The 16,262-nt window shown below is 33.1% G+C and overlaps 1 protein-coding gene across 3 annotated transcripts in view; it reads left to right on the top strand.

Moving 5' to 3' along the window:
* SPATA17 (spermatogenesis associated 17) overlaps positions 1-16,262 on the top strand; it is a 205,295-nt gene that overhangs the window by 71,974 nt on the left and 117,059 nt on the right. For all 3 annotated transcript variants that reach the window (XM_072814590.1, XM_072814589.1, XM_072814591.1), the window contains exon 6: positions 1,160-1,283. In XM_072814590.1, the coding sequence (XP_072670691.1) occupies positions 1,160-1,283 (124 nt within the window). The remainder of the gene's footprint in view (positions 1-1,159; positions 1,284-16,262) is intronic.

Below are 16,262 nucleotides of genomic sequence, written 5' to 3'. Positions count from 1 at the left end.
AAGTATTGTATTAGTAGCCTTTAACAGAAAATCACAACAAAAATATTTCTAGACATGAAAGTAGAAATGAGAATCTCTTTTTTTTTTTTTTTTTTTTTGAATCTTTCCATCTCCTTTTCCTTGATATCTTTATGGTAAATGCTCAGATGACTTAAAATTTTACTTAAAGAACTGGACACTAGGTTACATATATATCATTAAAGAAGAATAACAATAATTTCAAAACATTATTTTAACATGAATAGTAAATGTGTTCTGTGAAAAATAAAAGATTTTTTTCTATATTTGATAATTTCTTCTATTTATCAGGCATTTTTCACATAGTGTATTTTAAAAATTTATTTTTTGTTTAAATGTCTTAGATACACACTCATAAATGATGCAATTTTCATGACTTCAGTGAAATTTATTCACACCTAGAAAGCCAGGAACTTATTCACCTAGTTTAGCTTTCTTTAAAATTATCTATATAATTGAATAAAATCTTGCAAGTGCAAGATAATATATGTAATCATGTTGGTATTTTTTAAAGTGTTAACTGAAATAAACTTACATTAAGTATATATATATACTTATATATATACTTCATTAAGTGTATATATATATACTTATATATACTTCATTAAGTATACTTATATATACTTCATTAAGTATACATATATATACTTCTTTGATTATATATATATATATATATATATATATATATACCCATCCCACTTTCAAAATTAGCCCATTAGTTAGTATACAGAATAAATGATCAGAGATTTGTTAATACAAAATCAAAATTTAAAGGAAATTAGTAGCTCAGCCGTTTTCTTGGGACATTTAGGTATGTCCAAAATAGCTCATCTTCAACCAAAGAAAATGGTAATGGAGTTGTTCACTTACTTTGCACTTGATATATTTCCTCAGCTGTTGAATTAATTAGAATAGGTAGATATTTGATTTAAAATCTTTAGCCACCGAAAAATCACTTAAATGCTTTTTAAAGATTGCAAAGATTCAGTGGAATGTGCAGGTAAGATCGATTACACCGCTGATTTTGATGGATGTGGATGATGGTAGCCCCTCAAAAACTTACTTGATTATCATCAGTGGAAGAGTGAAAATGTTAGCAGATTTTTAGTATCATAAATAACGGCTGATTGTTTTGATGCAGGGAGGCACTCGAGGAGTTTGCAGAGATGAAAGAAAGAGAAGAGAAGAAGGCCGACCTCGAAAGGGAGGAGAAGAAAAGAGATTACCAAGCCCGAAAGATGCATTACCTCCTCAGCACGAAGCAGGTTGGTCTACCTGCCCCTGACAGCTCCCGTAAACCACTTGGGCCCCCAGCCTGACAAAGATAAAGTAGCAGGCTGAATGGGACATGACTTGTTGAAAAGATATCACAAAGACACTACTTCGAGTTCAATTCCGTGCTTGTGTGTAGGTGCATGCAGACACCATGACTCGTCTGTGACAGCAGCTTCATAGAGGCAGGCGCCTTGACGCTGGCAGAAAGGTGCAAGTCAGCAGGGTGATCTGCCTCTGTGATAACACAACACGAAGGCCGCAACCTCGCTTTTCAAACCCGTTCTGAGTGGCTTACTGCTTTGCGAATTGATCAAGAACTCAGAAGTTACTAAACTGAGGTCACTTTCCTGTTTTATTTGAGATTAAAACCTTTCCTGCACCCTTTCTAAATTTCGATGCCCGTTTTCCAGTAAAGCTTTGAACAAAACTGCTTCAGTGATTACATCCTCATATTGAGATACAAATGTGGAATTTGGAGTCTTTAGAATTCTTTTCTTCTAAAAGGTAAAATTTTAGGGCCTCGGATCTTGTCATAGTTGCTAAAAAAAAAAAAAAAAAAAAAAAGTACATCGTTGTTTAGAATATTCTGCTCCCAGAGAAATATGGTTATTTCTTGGGCCCAGGTTTGGTACAGAACAGGCCCAGGGCGTGATCCTGGAGACCCGGGATCAAGTCCGACGTCCGGCTCCCTGTATGGAGTTGCTTCTCCCTCTCCCTGTGTTTCTGCCTCTCTCTCTCTATCTCTCTCTGTGTCTCTCATGAATAAATAAATAAAATCTTAAAAAAAAAAAACGAACAAACAAAAAAAATATGACTTTGGGGGTCGAGGTAGTTTTGTTAATTGCGCTTCAGGCAGGAAACTAGCAATTTGTGAGTTTCTGTTCTTTTTCATCCACTTTCAAATCCAGTCTTCTAGTTCCAGCCAGAGCCACTAGTTCAAATGTCTCAGACATAGGCAAGTCCAGTCCATTGTGGAGGGTGGTGGAGGGTGTTAGCTGAGACTGAATGTCATGCTTAAAGGCATCCAGATTCAAAAAAATTAAATACTGGACTGGCCTTGTACATTTGGAACAGAAGCCTATACTTCTAGCTTTTATTTGGTTGTATAATTAACAATACTCTTGATAATGATGACTATCTTAATATTTACTTAGATTTGTAGAGCTATTTGTTATCTCCATTTAACAGGTAAGAAAACTGAAACTCAGAGAAAATTAGGGGAGTAATATATATAGACACAAAACTAGTAGTAATAGGTCTGGTACTCAAACTGAGATTTTTAGATTCTAAATACTTAGGGAGTAAAGATAATAATAATAAAAAAGTCGAGGTATTTTAAGCCTTGATTGTAAATCCATAGCAATGTGAAAATTTTATCTGTATAGTTGGTGGGCTACATTTTTTTAAAGGTAAAAATCACAAATTAAGAATTTTTTTAACTTCAGTTATTAGTAATTTCAATTTAGATGAAATAAGGGAGGCATAAATGTATCCTTTATGCCTTTATGCCTGATATATCCTTTATCACATTTAGAGAATTCTAATTACTGGGTAGAGTTGTTTATTTTGATAACTCTGAACCCCTTTTTTGCTTTGAATCTTTCTTAATCTGAGGTCAACTTCTGCTGCTTATACTTAACGATAGGTAGTGTATATCAAAAATCATTTTTTAAATGGCGAAATCAGACTTAATGAAAACATTTGTTCATTCTCTTTTTTTCCACATTAGAAAGTCTATAAAGAGTTGTTATACTAATAAAAACAATGCAATAGCAAATATCCATGGAATACTCACCATGTGCCACAGAGTATCATAGATACTTTATATGCATTATTTCTTTATTTTGATTTCATTTCAGTTTTAAATTTAAACGCCTGGTTTAACAAATTTCCAAAAACTTGACCATGTGACTTGACTCCTGGACCTTAACGAATTTATAATAATACCAGTGTTTTAGTTATGTTTGTGCTAACAAATACAAACTGTTAATGCCCTAGCCCATTTTCCTTCTTGTTTATACCTTGCAGACTGCTGTTAATATCCATGCATATAAACATTAGTTTAGTGATCCCTTGTCTCTGGAAATCCTTGGTATCCAATAGAACGGTTGTTTTTGCGGCAGTGTGGTACAACAGAAAGAGTATGGTCATTGACATCAGACCGAGCTAAGTTGGCATCCAAGCTCTCTGGACCACTTAGGGTAAAATATCAGGAGATTACCTGGAATTGTCTGTTTCACTCTACAATTTGAAAGAATGTTCTAAGGATTGGATGTAATACATTTAAAATACTACCTGGCCCTTAGAGAGCATTCAGTAAATGATAACAATTGTATTATTAGAATTTAACCTGTCACGGATAGACAAAGATTCTACAATTTCATTTTCTTCTGTTTTTCTTAGTCGTTGGAAGCATTTATTTTCTCATTTCTTTTCTTTGCTTTCCTTTAATTATTAATCAAAATTAGTTAGAAATATTTATAATTATCTTTTCCCAATATTCCCCTCCCCCATTTTACATCAGGTCTCACAGACCTGAGGGCAACAGAGGGGAAATGATGTTTTTAAATCCTCTTCCTTGGACAGGAATATTATTAAAATATTAGAGATTTTCATTTGGATCTGGCAAGTCGGTATGTTTTGTCATAGTTATCTTCATATTTGACCACAAGTAACTGGAGATAAAATGGCAACCCTTTGAACTTATGCAGACACTTTTATTCCCAAAGCAAACTTTTTTTTTTTTTGGTAACGAAATAGAATAGTGGTATCATCTTAGTCTCATCTGTTGACTTTTGTCAGGGGATTAGTTGTACTAATGGGATGATACTAGAAATTTCAAATGTCTTATAACTACCAGATTTTCTTCACTTAGCTTTAAATCAGTATTTTTCATTATGATATAAAAAGTGGCGAATATTAAACTGATATTACAAGTAGCGATTATAAACCATTTTCCCCATGTGAAAGTATGTAATATTCACCTTAACCTAAACAAAGATATGCAATAACATTAATAAATAACTTGAATATAAATCTTAACTTTAAAAAAATAAAATAAAATAAAATAAAATTCATCAATTATTCCAATAACATATTTTTGAGTACTGACAATCTATCTGATACTGAAACAGGACTAGGACATATAAATGAATATATAAGGTCCTTAACCACCAGAACCATTCACTCTGATTTCAGTCTATGCCAATCAAATATTTTTACTAGAGAGAAATTTGACACCTTTCAATTACAATTCATATAGGTAGTTTGATTGAAATTAACAGCCATTTATTTTTATGATTTAGCTGATTCCATTTATCATTTTATTTTCACAAAAACCTTTACTTTCCCTAACCTAAGGAAGACTCAGAAAATGAAAAACACATGTTTCAATTTGATTATTATTACCGATTTTCTCAGCATGACTTGGCTATTGGGGAGAAATTAAGTTGCAGATTTTAAAACATTCCTGAGATGTTTACAGATTAATTTCATTGCTTGTTTTAAGAGTTTTGATTTCAAATGATAGTAAATATACATTTAAGAACAAAATAAAAGCCAGATATGAATTGTTTTTAAAGGCTTGTGTCAATTTTAACTCTCAAATTGTTCAGTTGTTTGAAAATTTACTGAGTAAATATTCAAGTGTAAATAATTGTTATAAGAAGTACATCAGGATAGGAAAAGTTTTGCTGACATATGTAAAGAGAATAATGCTAATAGCCTTTTTAGAGCTATTTTATTGGTGATTTCAATAATTTAGGAGTGATTTATAGTGATATATAATGATAGTTTGTAGAATACTAATTTTCATATTAAATTTTCATAGATCTAATATAGCTTCACTTATATGAGTAGAAATAAAACATTAATTCAGACAAAGAATACTTTTAAAAAGGTAAGGAATTTTCTAAGCCACAATTATATTGTGAATTCCTATATAGATAATAAACTAAGGTATGTGTCACTTAATGTATTAATAATTTTAGCACTATTATGCTGATATACTGACATACTGATAACCTAATTTCAAAGTCAGTGTTAGTACAAATCTAATATATATCTTAAAATAGTTCTAAAATCTATTCCTGATTTTTACTGATGTTAAGTATCTCATCTTTATGCAAGCAAATATGTTAGCATTAATAGATATTACACAAGTAAATAACTAATGTTGCAATGAGTGAATTAATAGACCCCTCAGGGTTTTATTAATTAAAAAGTTCAAGTCATATTAAAGCACCTTTTGTATATGTTTATTTCAATCAGAAAGCTGAACATGGTAACTTATTTGCATAAATAATCAATCACCATTTACTAGTAGTAATAAGGTTAATTTGTTGCTACAGACATAATAGGATTAGTCAATTATATTTCCCAGAAAATACTATTTGTTATGCACCCCATCACCTGTAAAACAGGATTGGGTTTAGCACCCTTATTAAATGAACACATCAAAAAATCTTTGTCCCTGTAAAAGTTTTATGAAAAGAAAGCTAATTTTAGTTGATTTGAATAAGTAAAATGCAAACATTGCTTCCATTTGTAAATTTAATTTATCTTTCTGCAAAGATTGATTATTTAATAAAGTTATTTATTTTGATTCAGTAACCAGTCAAACTAAATCTAACACATATAGGACATATTTCCTTTGAAGAAAATCTCATTTGCAGATTTGTTTTATTTCAAATAAACTGACTTTCATTCCCGTCCTTGTTCTTGGGTAATAAATTATGTTGTCTGCTCCACCTACTGGTAGATACATGCAAAAGGCCTATTGTTGGACTCATTAGAAGACATTGCCTCTAAAATGTTGCCAGAATTTTTACAGATCCTCCTAGAGAACAGCAGAGTTACAGGTACAAATGTAAGATTCAAAATCCACATCATAAATAATGTTTAGAAATATAGCTTATTATATAGAATTATATACATTGTTTCCTGATCAGTGAAAATTATAACCCTGTTTTTTATTTCAATGTATTAATAAAAAAGGGTAGATACAAAATATATTCATAACCAAGTATATTACAAGTATGTGTATTTTATTTAATAACAATGGCTTTTGATAATTCATACATATTCAAGTTAAAAACTAAAATGAAAAATTATAAATTTAATTAAAATTTGTACACATTTTTTGGAAATAATTTTCATGTCATTATTTATATAATAAGTTTTTGATGTTTTTTTCTTTAATGGATAGTTTTTATATGGACACTGAGGTAATGCTTTTCAGCTATTTAAGATTCTTTAAAAAGACCCCATACTCCAATTAATATTAATAAAATGTTATCTTTAATTATTGTATTTTTTGAGAGAAATAAATGGTTTCAGCAACTTTCTTTTCAAGGTTATAGCAAAACATGTATATGCAGAAGGAAAGTAGCTTAATTTAAAAAGAAAGTAACATAATAAAAATAACTGATACCCTTGATACAGATACCATAGCGATGTGAATAGCATGTTTATAAGACAAATTTCAGGTAAGGTGAAAAAATTGTAAATTAATAAATATAGTAAGTCTTCTGAAGATTCTCTGTTGTTCATGGGATAAAATCCAAAGTTTTCAGCTTACACATTTGAAGTCCTCCAGACTAACTCTACCTTGCCTATCTAGCCTTATCTTCCTTATCTCAGGGTGAGCATCCAGATACAGTCTGATTTTATACCCTAGAAACATTCATCACAAGGGTCTCTTTATATGAGATTGGTGACTTTAATATAGCTTTGTGAAAATTAATAACTGTGAATAGGTTATTATAGGAGGAGAGGAGAGAGCCCTGAGGCAATGCCTGGAGTATGAAGACCAAAATGGGCATAAGATTGGTAATGAAGGGAGCCAGAGATGCTAAGGTATATTATGACTCTATGGAATATCTGGGAAGAAAGTAGATCTTATAAGGCACTATAAAGAAAATTAGAAGGCCATATAAGAAAAACTTGGCAATTTTGTCAATTTGCTTAGCATCCCTGCTATTAGGTATTCCTAGTTAACTATGTCACTCTAGATTCCTCTTATTTCTTTCCTACGTCTCACGGCATTCTCAACAATGAATTCTTTTTTTTTTTTTTCAACAATGAATTCTTAATTCTTACATTATCTGCTCCCTGGTTATGGCACATTTCTTTAGGTTGGAAAGGTCTGGCAGTAAAACAGAATTATAGAAGTAGGGAGTGGGAGTAGATCATAAGTCTTACATGAAGGATGTTATATTTGTTTGATGTTATATTTGTTTTTGCCAACTTCCCAGTAGTTTGTGTGTTGCCATGGAGAAAAATATAAAAATAGGAACTCACACTAACAGAGGACAGGACCCCTCATAGGAATATACTACAGAGGCATGGGATCTTTAGAGATTACCTTTCTAGCTCTTTCTGTTAACAGATTAAAGAAAGCAGGTATGGAAGTTGAAGCAACTTGCTCAAGGTTATATAACTAGTTGATTTAAACTCTGTGCTGTTGGGCATCCTCAGTACAATGCAGGCACAGTGAAAATTTGAGTCAGTGGTCTACACTGGTGGGCTACACATGATTCACCTAAATAAACTCTGAAAGGGACTTTATCCTAGTTTATGGGTATCCTTGAAAACACTAACATTCCGAGTAAGTACTGCTCCTTGAGTAACCTTCAATTCATTGAGTTACCTTTCTCTGAAATGTTTTAGTACTTAAAAGGAACATTGATTTGAATAAGTTTGTGGAGGAATAGAAAAACTAGGGCCTGCGTATAAAAGAGTGAATGAAGCAAGAGAGAACGAACAAAATGTAGATTTCTGTGGTGCCTTTCTGTGAATAGCTCAAAGCACTTTTATTACATTTATCCCCACAATATTCTTTAAAGTAGCAATTATCTTTCTGGTGATCGAAATGCTATTGTTTGGTACTCATTTTTCCTCTGGACACTTGGCAGATTTATTCTTTCCAGAAGGCTATGTAGTGAATAAAGATCTGACCTACGATCTTTGGATCCATAGTTTAAGAGGCAGGTCCTCAAGTTTGGTCATTGGCTATTGGTCCCAAGTGAACTGTCCACATCACAAAACCATCACATAATTTGTTACTATTGGCATTCTCTGTTCAGAAAAGGCCAAGGACTAAACTAGTGTGGCGAATGAATTAGCTATTAACTTTTACATTTTATTTCCTCCCTCTTTAACATTATAGTTTTTATTATCCTGTAATATATGAAAGAGATAAAATTATTGTCCATTGTCAGTACTCTTTGAAGAGATAAAGTGAAGTGGTTAAAAAAGAAGTCTTGTGTTCCCAAATAAGTCCCTTCCCTACCCTTCTTCTTGCCATCATTTATCCACCGTGCATCTAAGAAATGGAGGCAAAAATACTGATGGAAGCAAAAATAAAATAAAAATTAATTTACAGAGAGACCACTCAGGTAGAAAAGTGCCTTAGCTACTTTTCTTATATATATTTTCTTATTCAGCATACTACATTTTAAATGTTATTTTAAAAATTGTTCTTTAGCTAAACACACTGTAAACCTCTCCTGTGCATGTGACCAGGGCAGATTCATGTGTTTTGGGGCCTGACACTTATACAATATGAGGATCTACCTTCATGAAGAAACTGTACAAAGTTGAAAATACAGGAAGATGAATATGTTTTTCTAATGAACAAAAAACTTTAAGCACGTTTCAAATGTTAACATTTGAGAACACCACAACTCAAAATCTAAATATAACAGTAGTTTTATTGACTGCTTGATACCTCTATAGTATTTGTTCATCATATTTTGGTTTCATACTCTTTGATCACCTCTTTCTTCAACAATAATTTTGTTATATTTTCTAGAGTGAAAAGAGAAAGTCCTTTTTGTAGGAACATTGATCTAAATTTTTCATTAATATAAGAAAGTTAAATGATGCATTTCTTTTTGCTTATGCTGCATTATTGAGTATGTTTTTGAAAGGAAATATATTCTGTTTTGTATAGGAAATGAGAAAGTATCAAATTCTCCATTTGAGAAAACCCCACTTCTCTTCCACTAGCCATATACTTCTGGGCCAGTTTAGGATGTTTGTATTACAAGACAGCCTCTTGTCCTGCACCTTTATTTGTGATGCCTGGTGGGTCTACCCACTGGGTTCAGGAATATTACTGAAAGTTATTCCTACATTGTGATTACTAAACAATTTTAAGTATACTTGGAAGTAACTGGAAAAAAGGTCTATAAATATATCCAATCAAACCTAAATCAAATATATACTCACCTTAGCTTTTTCCTAGCTTGGTCTCCAAAATGCCCATAGCCACTCTTGTGCCAACCAACCCAAGTATGATAGAGGGTAAGTCAGAGTTTGAGAGGCAGTGGAATTAACTCATGTCTTACTTTCACAAGTTTTACAGAAAAACATAATCATGTGAACACATTGTCAGGGTCCCTCCTTGTGTTATGAAAAGAGCCTGTGAAATTTAGGGCCCCGGAGATTAAGTTGAATCAATTTCACTGTTACTTCACCTCTTGTTATACTATATTTTTACATTGTGTTAACATTGCTCAAAGAAGTTTTAACTTTTATTAACTTTTAATTTATTTTAAATTAATTCAATTTTATATGAATAGTCATCTGCATATCAGATATGAAATCTAACATTCAGACCTTTGACACTTAGTCCTATCTATAAAATTGAGGCACCTGATTTTCTTTTTTCTTTTTTTTTTTTTTAATTTTATTTATTCATGAGAGACACACAGAGAGAGAGAGAGAGAGAGAGAGAGAGAGGCAGAGACCCGGCAGAGGGAGAAGCAGACTCCATGCAGGGAGCCCGATGTGGGACTTCATCCCGGGTCTCCAGGATCACACCCTGGGCCGAAAGCAGGCGCCAAACCACTGAGCCACCCAGGCTGCCCCAGGCACCTGATTTTCTTTAGTTTTCTATTCTGTTTTATTTTTGGACATCAAAATCAGGGTCTATTATTTCCATCCAGTAAAATTTTAATTGGTTAGGTATGGGATGGAGAGAGTTCTTATTAGGTATCACAGGTATTAAACAATAACCTATATATATAACCTATGTATGTTTTATCTGTGCATATGTGTATATACATATATACAAATACACAAATATAGCCTTGTATGAAATTTCAAATACAGCTTTAATAGAAAATTCAAAAGTCGGAAAACAATTAGAAAAAATATAACGAAAATAGTTTCCATTTTCTACCTTAAAGTTCCATGTGTCTTGACTTACCTCTAGCATGCCATATTTTAAATTGTATTGTATGTGGACACTTAATACAAGGTAATTGACGGTTAACTGGTATATTCTATTTCTATTGGTATTTATAAAATTAATGTTATTGGTATGTTAATTGTAATCATTTTTTTCAACTTCTTCATTGATTAGAGAAGACTGAGTTTCTGGTGGTTCTTTTTCTATCCCTAATTATAATACAATGAAATCTAAAACTTAGAAATTCAAGGAAGTTATACCATTGCTCTAAATAGATCTGATGAAATAGTTGGGACTATCATAGTTTCATAGATTTGAAGATCTATTCCTACTATTATTATGACTACTTTTCTAATTTTAAGACACTTCCGAAATATTTTAGGATGAGACCAGTTAGACATTAGATACTGTTATAAATGGATAAATAATGAAGAGGTAGAGATGGTCAGTCAGCTCATGGTTTATCTTAGCTCTTCAGCAAGTCCAGAAGAATAACTTTATGTAGATAAGCTCTGCTCACTCCATGTTCTTGATATTTAATTCACTCTTTTGTATTGGAAAATGTTAGAATTACTTCAACTGAATAGCTAGTAGCCAAATTTTAAAATCTCAATCTTTGGATTAATCTATCTTCTTTCTTTATTTCTTCTTCTTCCTTTAATCTTCTTTATATCTCCTTCCCCAGCCCTTGTGCCCTACAGTCAAAAACATTATTCCTTCTTATTAAAACTAGGGACACAGGGAGAGAGTTTATACTTTCAAATGTTATCTTAGAATGATCTCTTAACTAAGTCAGTGATCAAGGTACTCAAACATTGACTAACATAGCTTATTTGATCGTTTAGGTCACTACTAAGGACATGAGTATTTCTTTTTTTTTTTTTTTTAAGATTTTTATTTATTTATTCATGAGAGACACAAAGAGAAAGAGAGACAGAGACACAGGCAGAGGGAGAAGCAGGCTCCATGCAGGGAGCCCCACATGGGACTCGATCCTGGGTCTCCAGGATCACACCCTGGACCGAAGGCGGCGCTAAACTGCTGAGCCACCTGGGCTGCCCAAGCCATGAGTATTTCTTAACTTTTGAGTGTAAATTATGATATAGTCCAACACTATAGAAATTGTCTATGACCTTGAGATTTTATGCAGTATAAGGTAGGCAAATATTTTAAAAGACATAGAAGGTTTGTACAATATTTTATATGTGTATTACAGTCACAAAAGAAACATAAGCAAAGAAGAAGTGCAATTGTTTATTTAAAAATAAATATTAAAAATTAGTTTCAGAGCACCTGGGGTCACTCAGTTGGTTAATCGTCTCACTCTTGATCTCAGCTCAGGTCTTGATCTCAGGATTGTAAGTTTGGCCCCGCATTCGGAGCCATGCTAGGCGTGGAGCCTACTTAGAAAAAAAAAAAGTTTCATTTTGGTGTGAGAAACAGGACTTTAAATATTTTAGTATAAAGTGGCAGGTTTTCTGCTAAATAGTCTTGTCAGTTGATATTTCTATTTCTAGCTATATATCTTTTGACAATTGGAGGTATTTTACCCAAGAAATTTTTTTTATTTTACCTATAAATATCACAGAAGACAGTAAAATAAAAGATGAGAAAATGGAAGGAAGGTATGAACAAAGGAGAATAGAGACAGAATTTGTCTTTAATGTTAATCTCTTAATATCTCTTGGGCCTAAAATAAATTGCAGGGCTCAGTAGCTGTTGCTAATAGTAAAAGGAAAGTCTTGTCAAAAGGATATGATTGTTCTTAGTTTAGACAAAAGTTACATTTTCAAAGTGCTTATATAGTGTAAAATGTTCCGGTATAGTTTTTTAGTCCTTTTAATGAGTTGAATTTACAAGTTTTTCTCTTAAGTTTATTCAGCTTTATTTTCCATCTCCTTTTAAATTAATACATGTATATATCTGTATATAATTTCAGTATTAATATATCTTTGAAATTGTGAATCATTAAGATAATTTTGTTTCACTCTTATTTATTGTTTATGCTTATGCTGTATATGCATGCATTAAATTATGGTCATTTGAATTAGTCTTAAATTCACATCATTATGATTGTTTATTTTACCTGGTTTATCCATAGCAAAATATATGATATATATATTATCCATGGTAAAATATATAAATATTTATGGGAAGCTTGGGTGGCTCAGCAGTTTAGCACCGCCTTCAGCCTAGGGTATAATCCTGGAGACCCGGGATCGAGTCCTGCATTGGGCTTCCTGCATGGAGTCTGCTTCTTCCTCTGCCTGTGTCTCTGCCTCTCTCTCTCTTTCTCTCTCTCTCTCTCTCTCTCTCTCTGTCTCTCATGAATAAATAAATAAAATCTTTAAAAAATAAATATTTATATACCCATGCCAAAATCAACTTGTCTGTTGACAATTATCTGAATGCTAAAATTGTGGTTCAGCCTTCCCTGATCTTGCTAGGCATGGTTGTTGCTTTTTTTTTCCTCCATGTCTTTTTTTTTTAAGATTTTATTTATTTATTCATGAAAGACACAGAGTAAGAAGCAGAGACACAGGCAGAGGGAGAAGCAGGCTCCCTGCAGGTAACCGAATTCAAGACTCAATCCCAGGACCTCAGGATCACACTCTGAGCCAAAGGTAGACACTCAACCACTGAGCCACCCAGACATCCCTCCTCCATTTCTTTATACAATTTTTACCATTGGTATTATGATTATATCTACTTCTCTTTAACATAGGTGAGTTCATAAAGGAGAGCAACCATGTCACTTTAATATCCCCAATTTCTAATATCAAAGTCATATTTCTAATGCATGTCCTACTTAGGATTTATACTACTTTCATATTCAGAACAAGAAAAGCAGCTTTTATTTCAGCCCCAATTATTCACTATTTCTTCTCTGAATTAAATATAAAATATAAATAAAACAATCATTTTGACAGATGTAATAATTTTTAGTAACTGACACCTGTATTTGGTGAAATATATTCTGTATGATTTTTAAAGGGGCAAATCTTATATTCAAAGAAAAGGCAAAGGGGAAGCTAACATGTTTTTTTAATCCTTTAATGTCCCAGATTAAAACAAATTACATAACTAGATAGTTTGAATATGAAATTCAAACTAAGATCTGGCTATCTTCAAAACCATGCTTTGGTTTCTTTAAGGTATGGCTTAAAGAGGGCTGAGAAAGGTCCTAGCTCCACATTATTTTCCTGGAGAATGGTTGAAATCATATCTTTAAATTTCTATTTATTTAAAGATAATTACTAGATAATATATTCAGCATTATTAGCTTTTGATGTTTTCTGTGTGAATTAGCTTATCAGTTCCTTTAAGCATCAGGGGGTGGGAGGCATAAGTCTAAGATGCAGGGCCCTCTCACAGGAAGGCAAGCAAGCCCTCATGGGCACTTCTGGATAGCTTTCGGGCAATGTGTTTGTCTTCTTGGAAAAAGCCATGAACAGAGGAAGAAGGGTGAGTACTTATATTATCTATTAAGTATTTTCATCTTGAGGCACATGGGTGGCTCAGTCATTTGAATGTCTTATCTTGATTTCGTCTCAGGTCAAGATCTTGGGATCATGAGATTGGGCCCTGAGTGGGACTCCATGCTCAGGGAGGAGTCTGCTTGAGATTGTCTCTCTCTCTCTCCCTCTCCCCCCTCCCCCCACCCCACCCCAAATAAATCAATCAATCTTTTAAAAAGCATTTTCATTTTTGAGGTATCAGCTGAAAATCTGAAACCCACAGACATCCTATTCAACACATTGGATACACATTGTTTTGTAATTCTGTGATTTGAGATGAAGAAATATCTATAAGAATATAATGTTTTTGTCATTCTCTCTTGCTCTAACTAGTAATGTGTAAAGGTGAGGGTCAGTGAAGTTAAAGGAGTTAAAGAACTATGAGGCTAAACTGTAGAGATGGGCTACCTACCTATACATGAAATCGCCCAGATGTTATCCTAGAGCACATAGTAGAAAGGAAGACTGAACTAAGTGCCAAAGGGTATCATGAATATGGGTAAATGACCAGCGAGTCTGTGTATGATAATCACAAGGAGCGACAAAGGTTGCATATTTAGATTGCAAGAAGATGGAGGAGTACTGGTTTGAGAATGACATTCAGTAACTAAGAAAATGCTAATCTCTCTTTAGTCACTGTGATACAGGGAGTACTAAAATGCTTTGTTCAGTAGATCTGCAAGGGAAGTGGTTCTAGAGGTGAAGGAAGCTTCAGTTATATAAAATAAATAAATAAGCAAATAAATAAGTAGAGAATATATTTATTGAAAAGTTTTGGGGCAAAGAAAAGTTGTTTAGCTTAGATGGTAGGGGCGTTCCACAGGGCAAGGTTGAAAGGATTATAGGCCAGGGATCAGAAGTATTGAGGAAAGGAGCAGTGTAGTTGAGGACAGGTGTACTAGACAATATAAAAGAGAGCTGGGATTAATTTGGCAGACAATTATTTGGGCATGAGCAATTTGACAAAAAAAGCAAATAGATAAATAGTTCTTTAATCCAATCATCTCTTATTGGTAGAGAAATTTAAGTTGCTGTGTCTATTCTTTATTTTCATTTGCATAATATATATACTGAAAGTCAATTAATGGATTAAAAAGTACAAGAGAGGGATTATTTTCTCATATTTTTGAAATGAGGAATGAAATGAAAAAAAAAAAAAAAAAAAAAAAGCTCACATAAAAACTTGTGAAATAGCCAGACCGGGTGGTTCAGCGGTTTGGCGCCGCCTTCGATCCCGGGCATGATTCTGGCGACCCTGGATCGAGTCCGAGTCCCACATCAGGCTCCCTGCATGGAGCCTGCTTCTCCCTCTGTGTGTGTCTCTGTCTCTGTCTCTGTCTCTGTCTCTCTCTCTCTCTGTCTCTCATGAGTAAATAAATAAAGTCTTTTTAAAAAAAAATCTTTAAAACTTGTGAAATACGTAGTAGTATACTGAAAAAGCCAGAGACAAGACTATTATTCATTTTAGGTCAGATCAGTTTTTTTCTGATCAAAATATTATGTTGGCCAACTTTCTTCAATTAAATTACATTCCTTCTAATTATGTTTGTGGCCAAATTGTGTTACCACTAGAGTGACTTACATTTGAGTTGAGATAAAAGATAATAGGGTTGTGAAACATAGTGGCATTTTCTGGGCTTCCTACCACCAAGGAGGTTAAAACAAAATTAAGAAAGCAAAAGATAACCTAAATAAGATAAAATAAAACTTTATTGAAGGATAACACCAAAAAGTACAAAAATACTAAAGACTCTGCTCAATTATCACCAAGTGGCAGGTATAATCTGTACCTAATAGGTACTAATTAATAATTTTCATACAGGAAGCCACAGGTCTACAGAACAAGACTGTGTGAAAGCACAGTAGTCTAAAAACGAGGTGGTCTTTGAGATCTGGTCACAAGATTGCAGCCAACCAGATTAAAGCAGCAGAGCATTTCCCCATGAGGCAGTCAATCCTATACTTTGATAAAACATAAAATGGCTTCCTCCTGTTTGCTTAAGAAATCTTTCTTCAAAGACTCTTGGGAAATCAGTTTCTTGCAGGGCCCCGGATAACATTGGGAATAAAGTTTGACAAGTGCTCCATTCTGTTGGTACATTTTCTTTAACAAAAGAAAATTTTCAATTCTGTTGCCTGTTTCTGAGATGCTAAGTGTTTTTCTTTGAACAATTAATTGTCTTGAGAGTCATCTTTGAACCCCAAACCATGAAATCATTTTCAAATTAAATCATCTGTGGAAGAACTGAGCAAGA

This window comes from Canis lupus, chromosome 38 (assembly GCF_048164855.1).
Source record: "Canis lupus baileyi chromosome 38, mCanLup2.hap1, whole genome shotgun sequence".
NCBI classification, from domain to species: domain Eukaryota; kingdom Metazoa; phylum Chordata; class Mammalia; order Carnivora; family Canidae; genus Canis; species Canis lupus.
The sequence above is the reverse complement of the archived record's forward strand: the minus strand, read 5'-3'. Positions and strand labels throughout refer to the sequence as shown.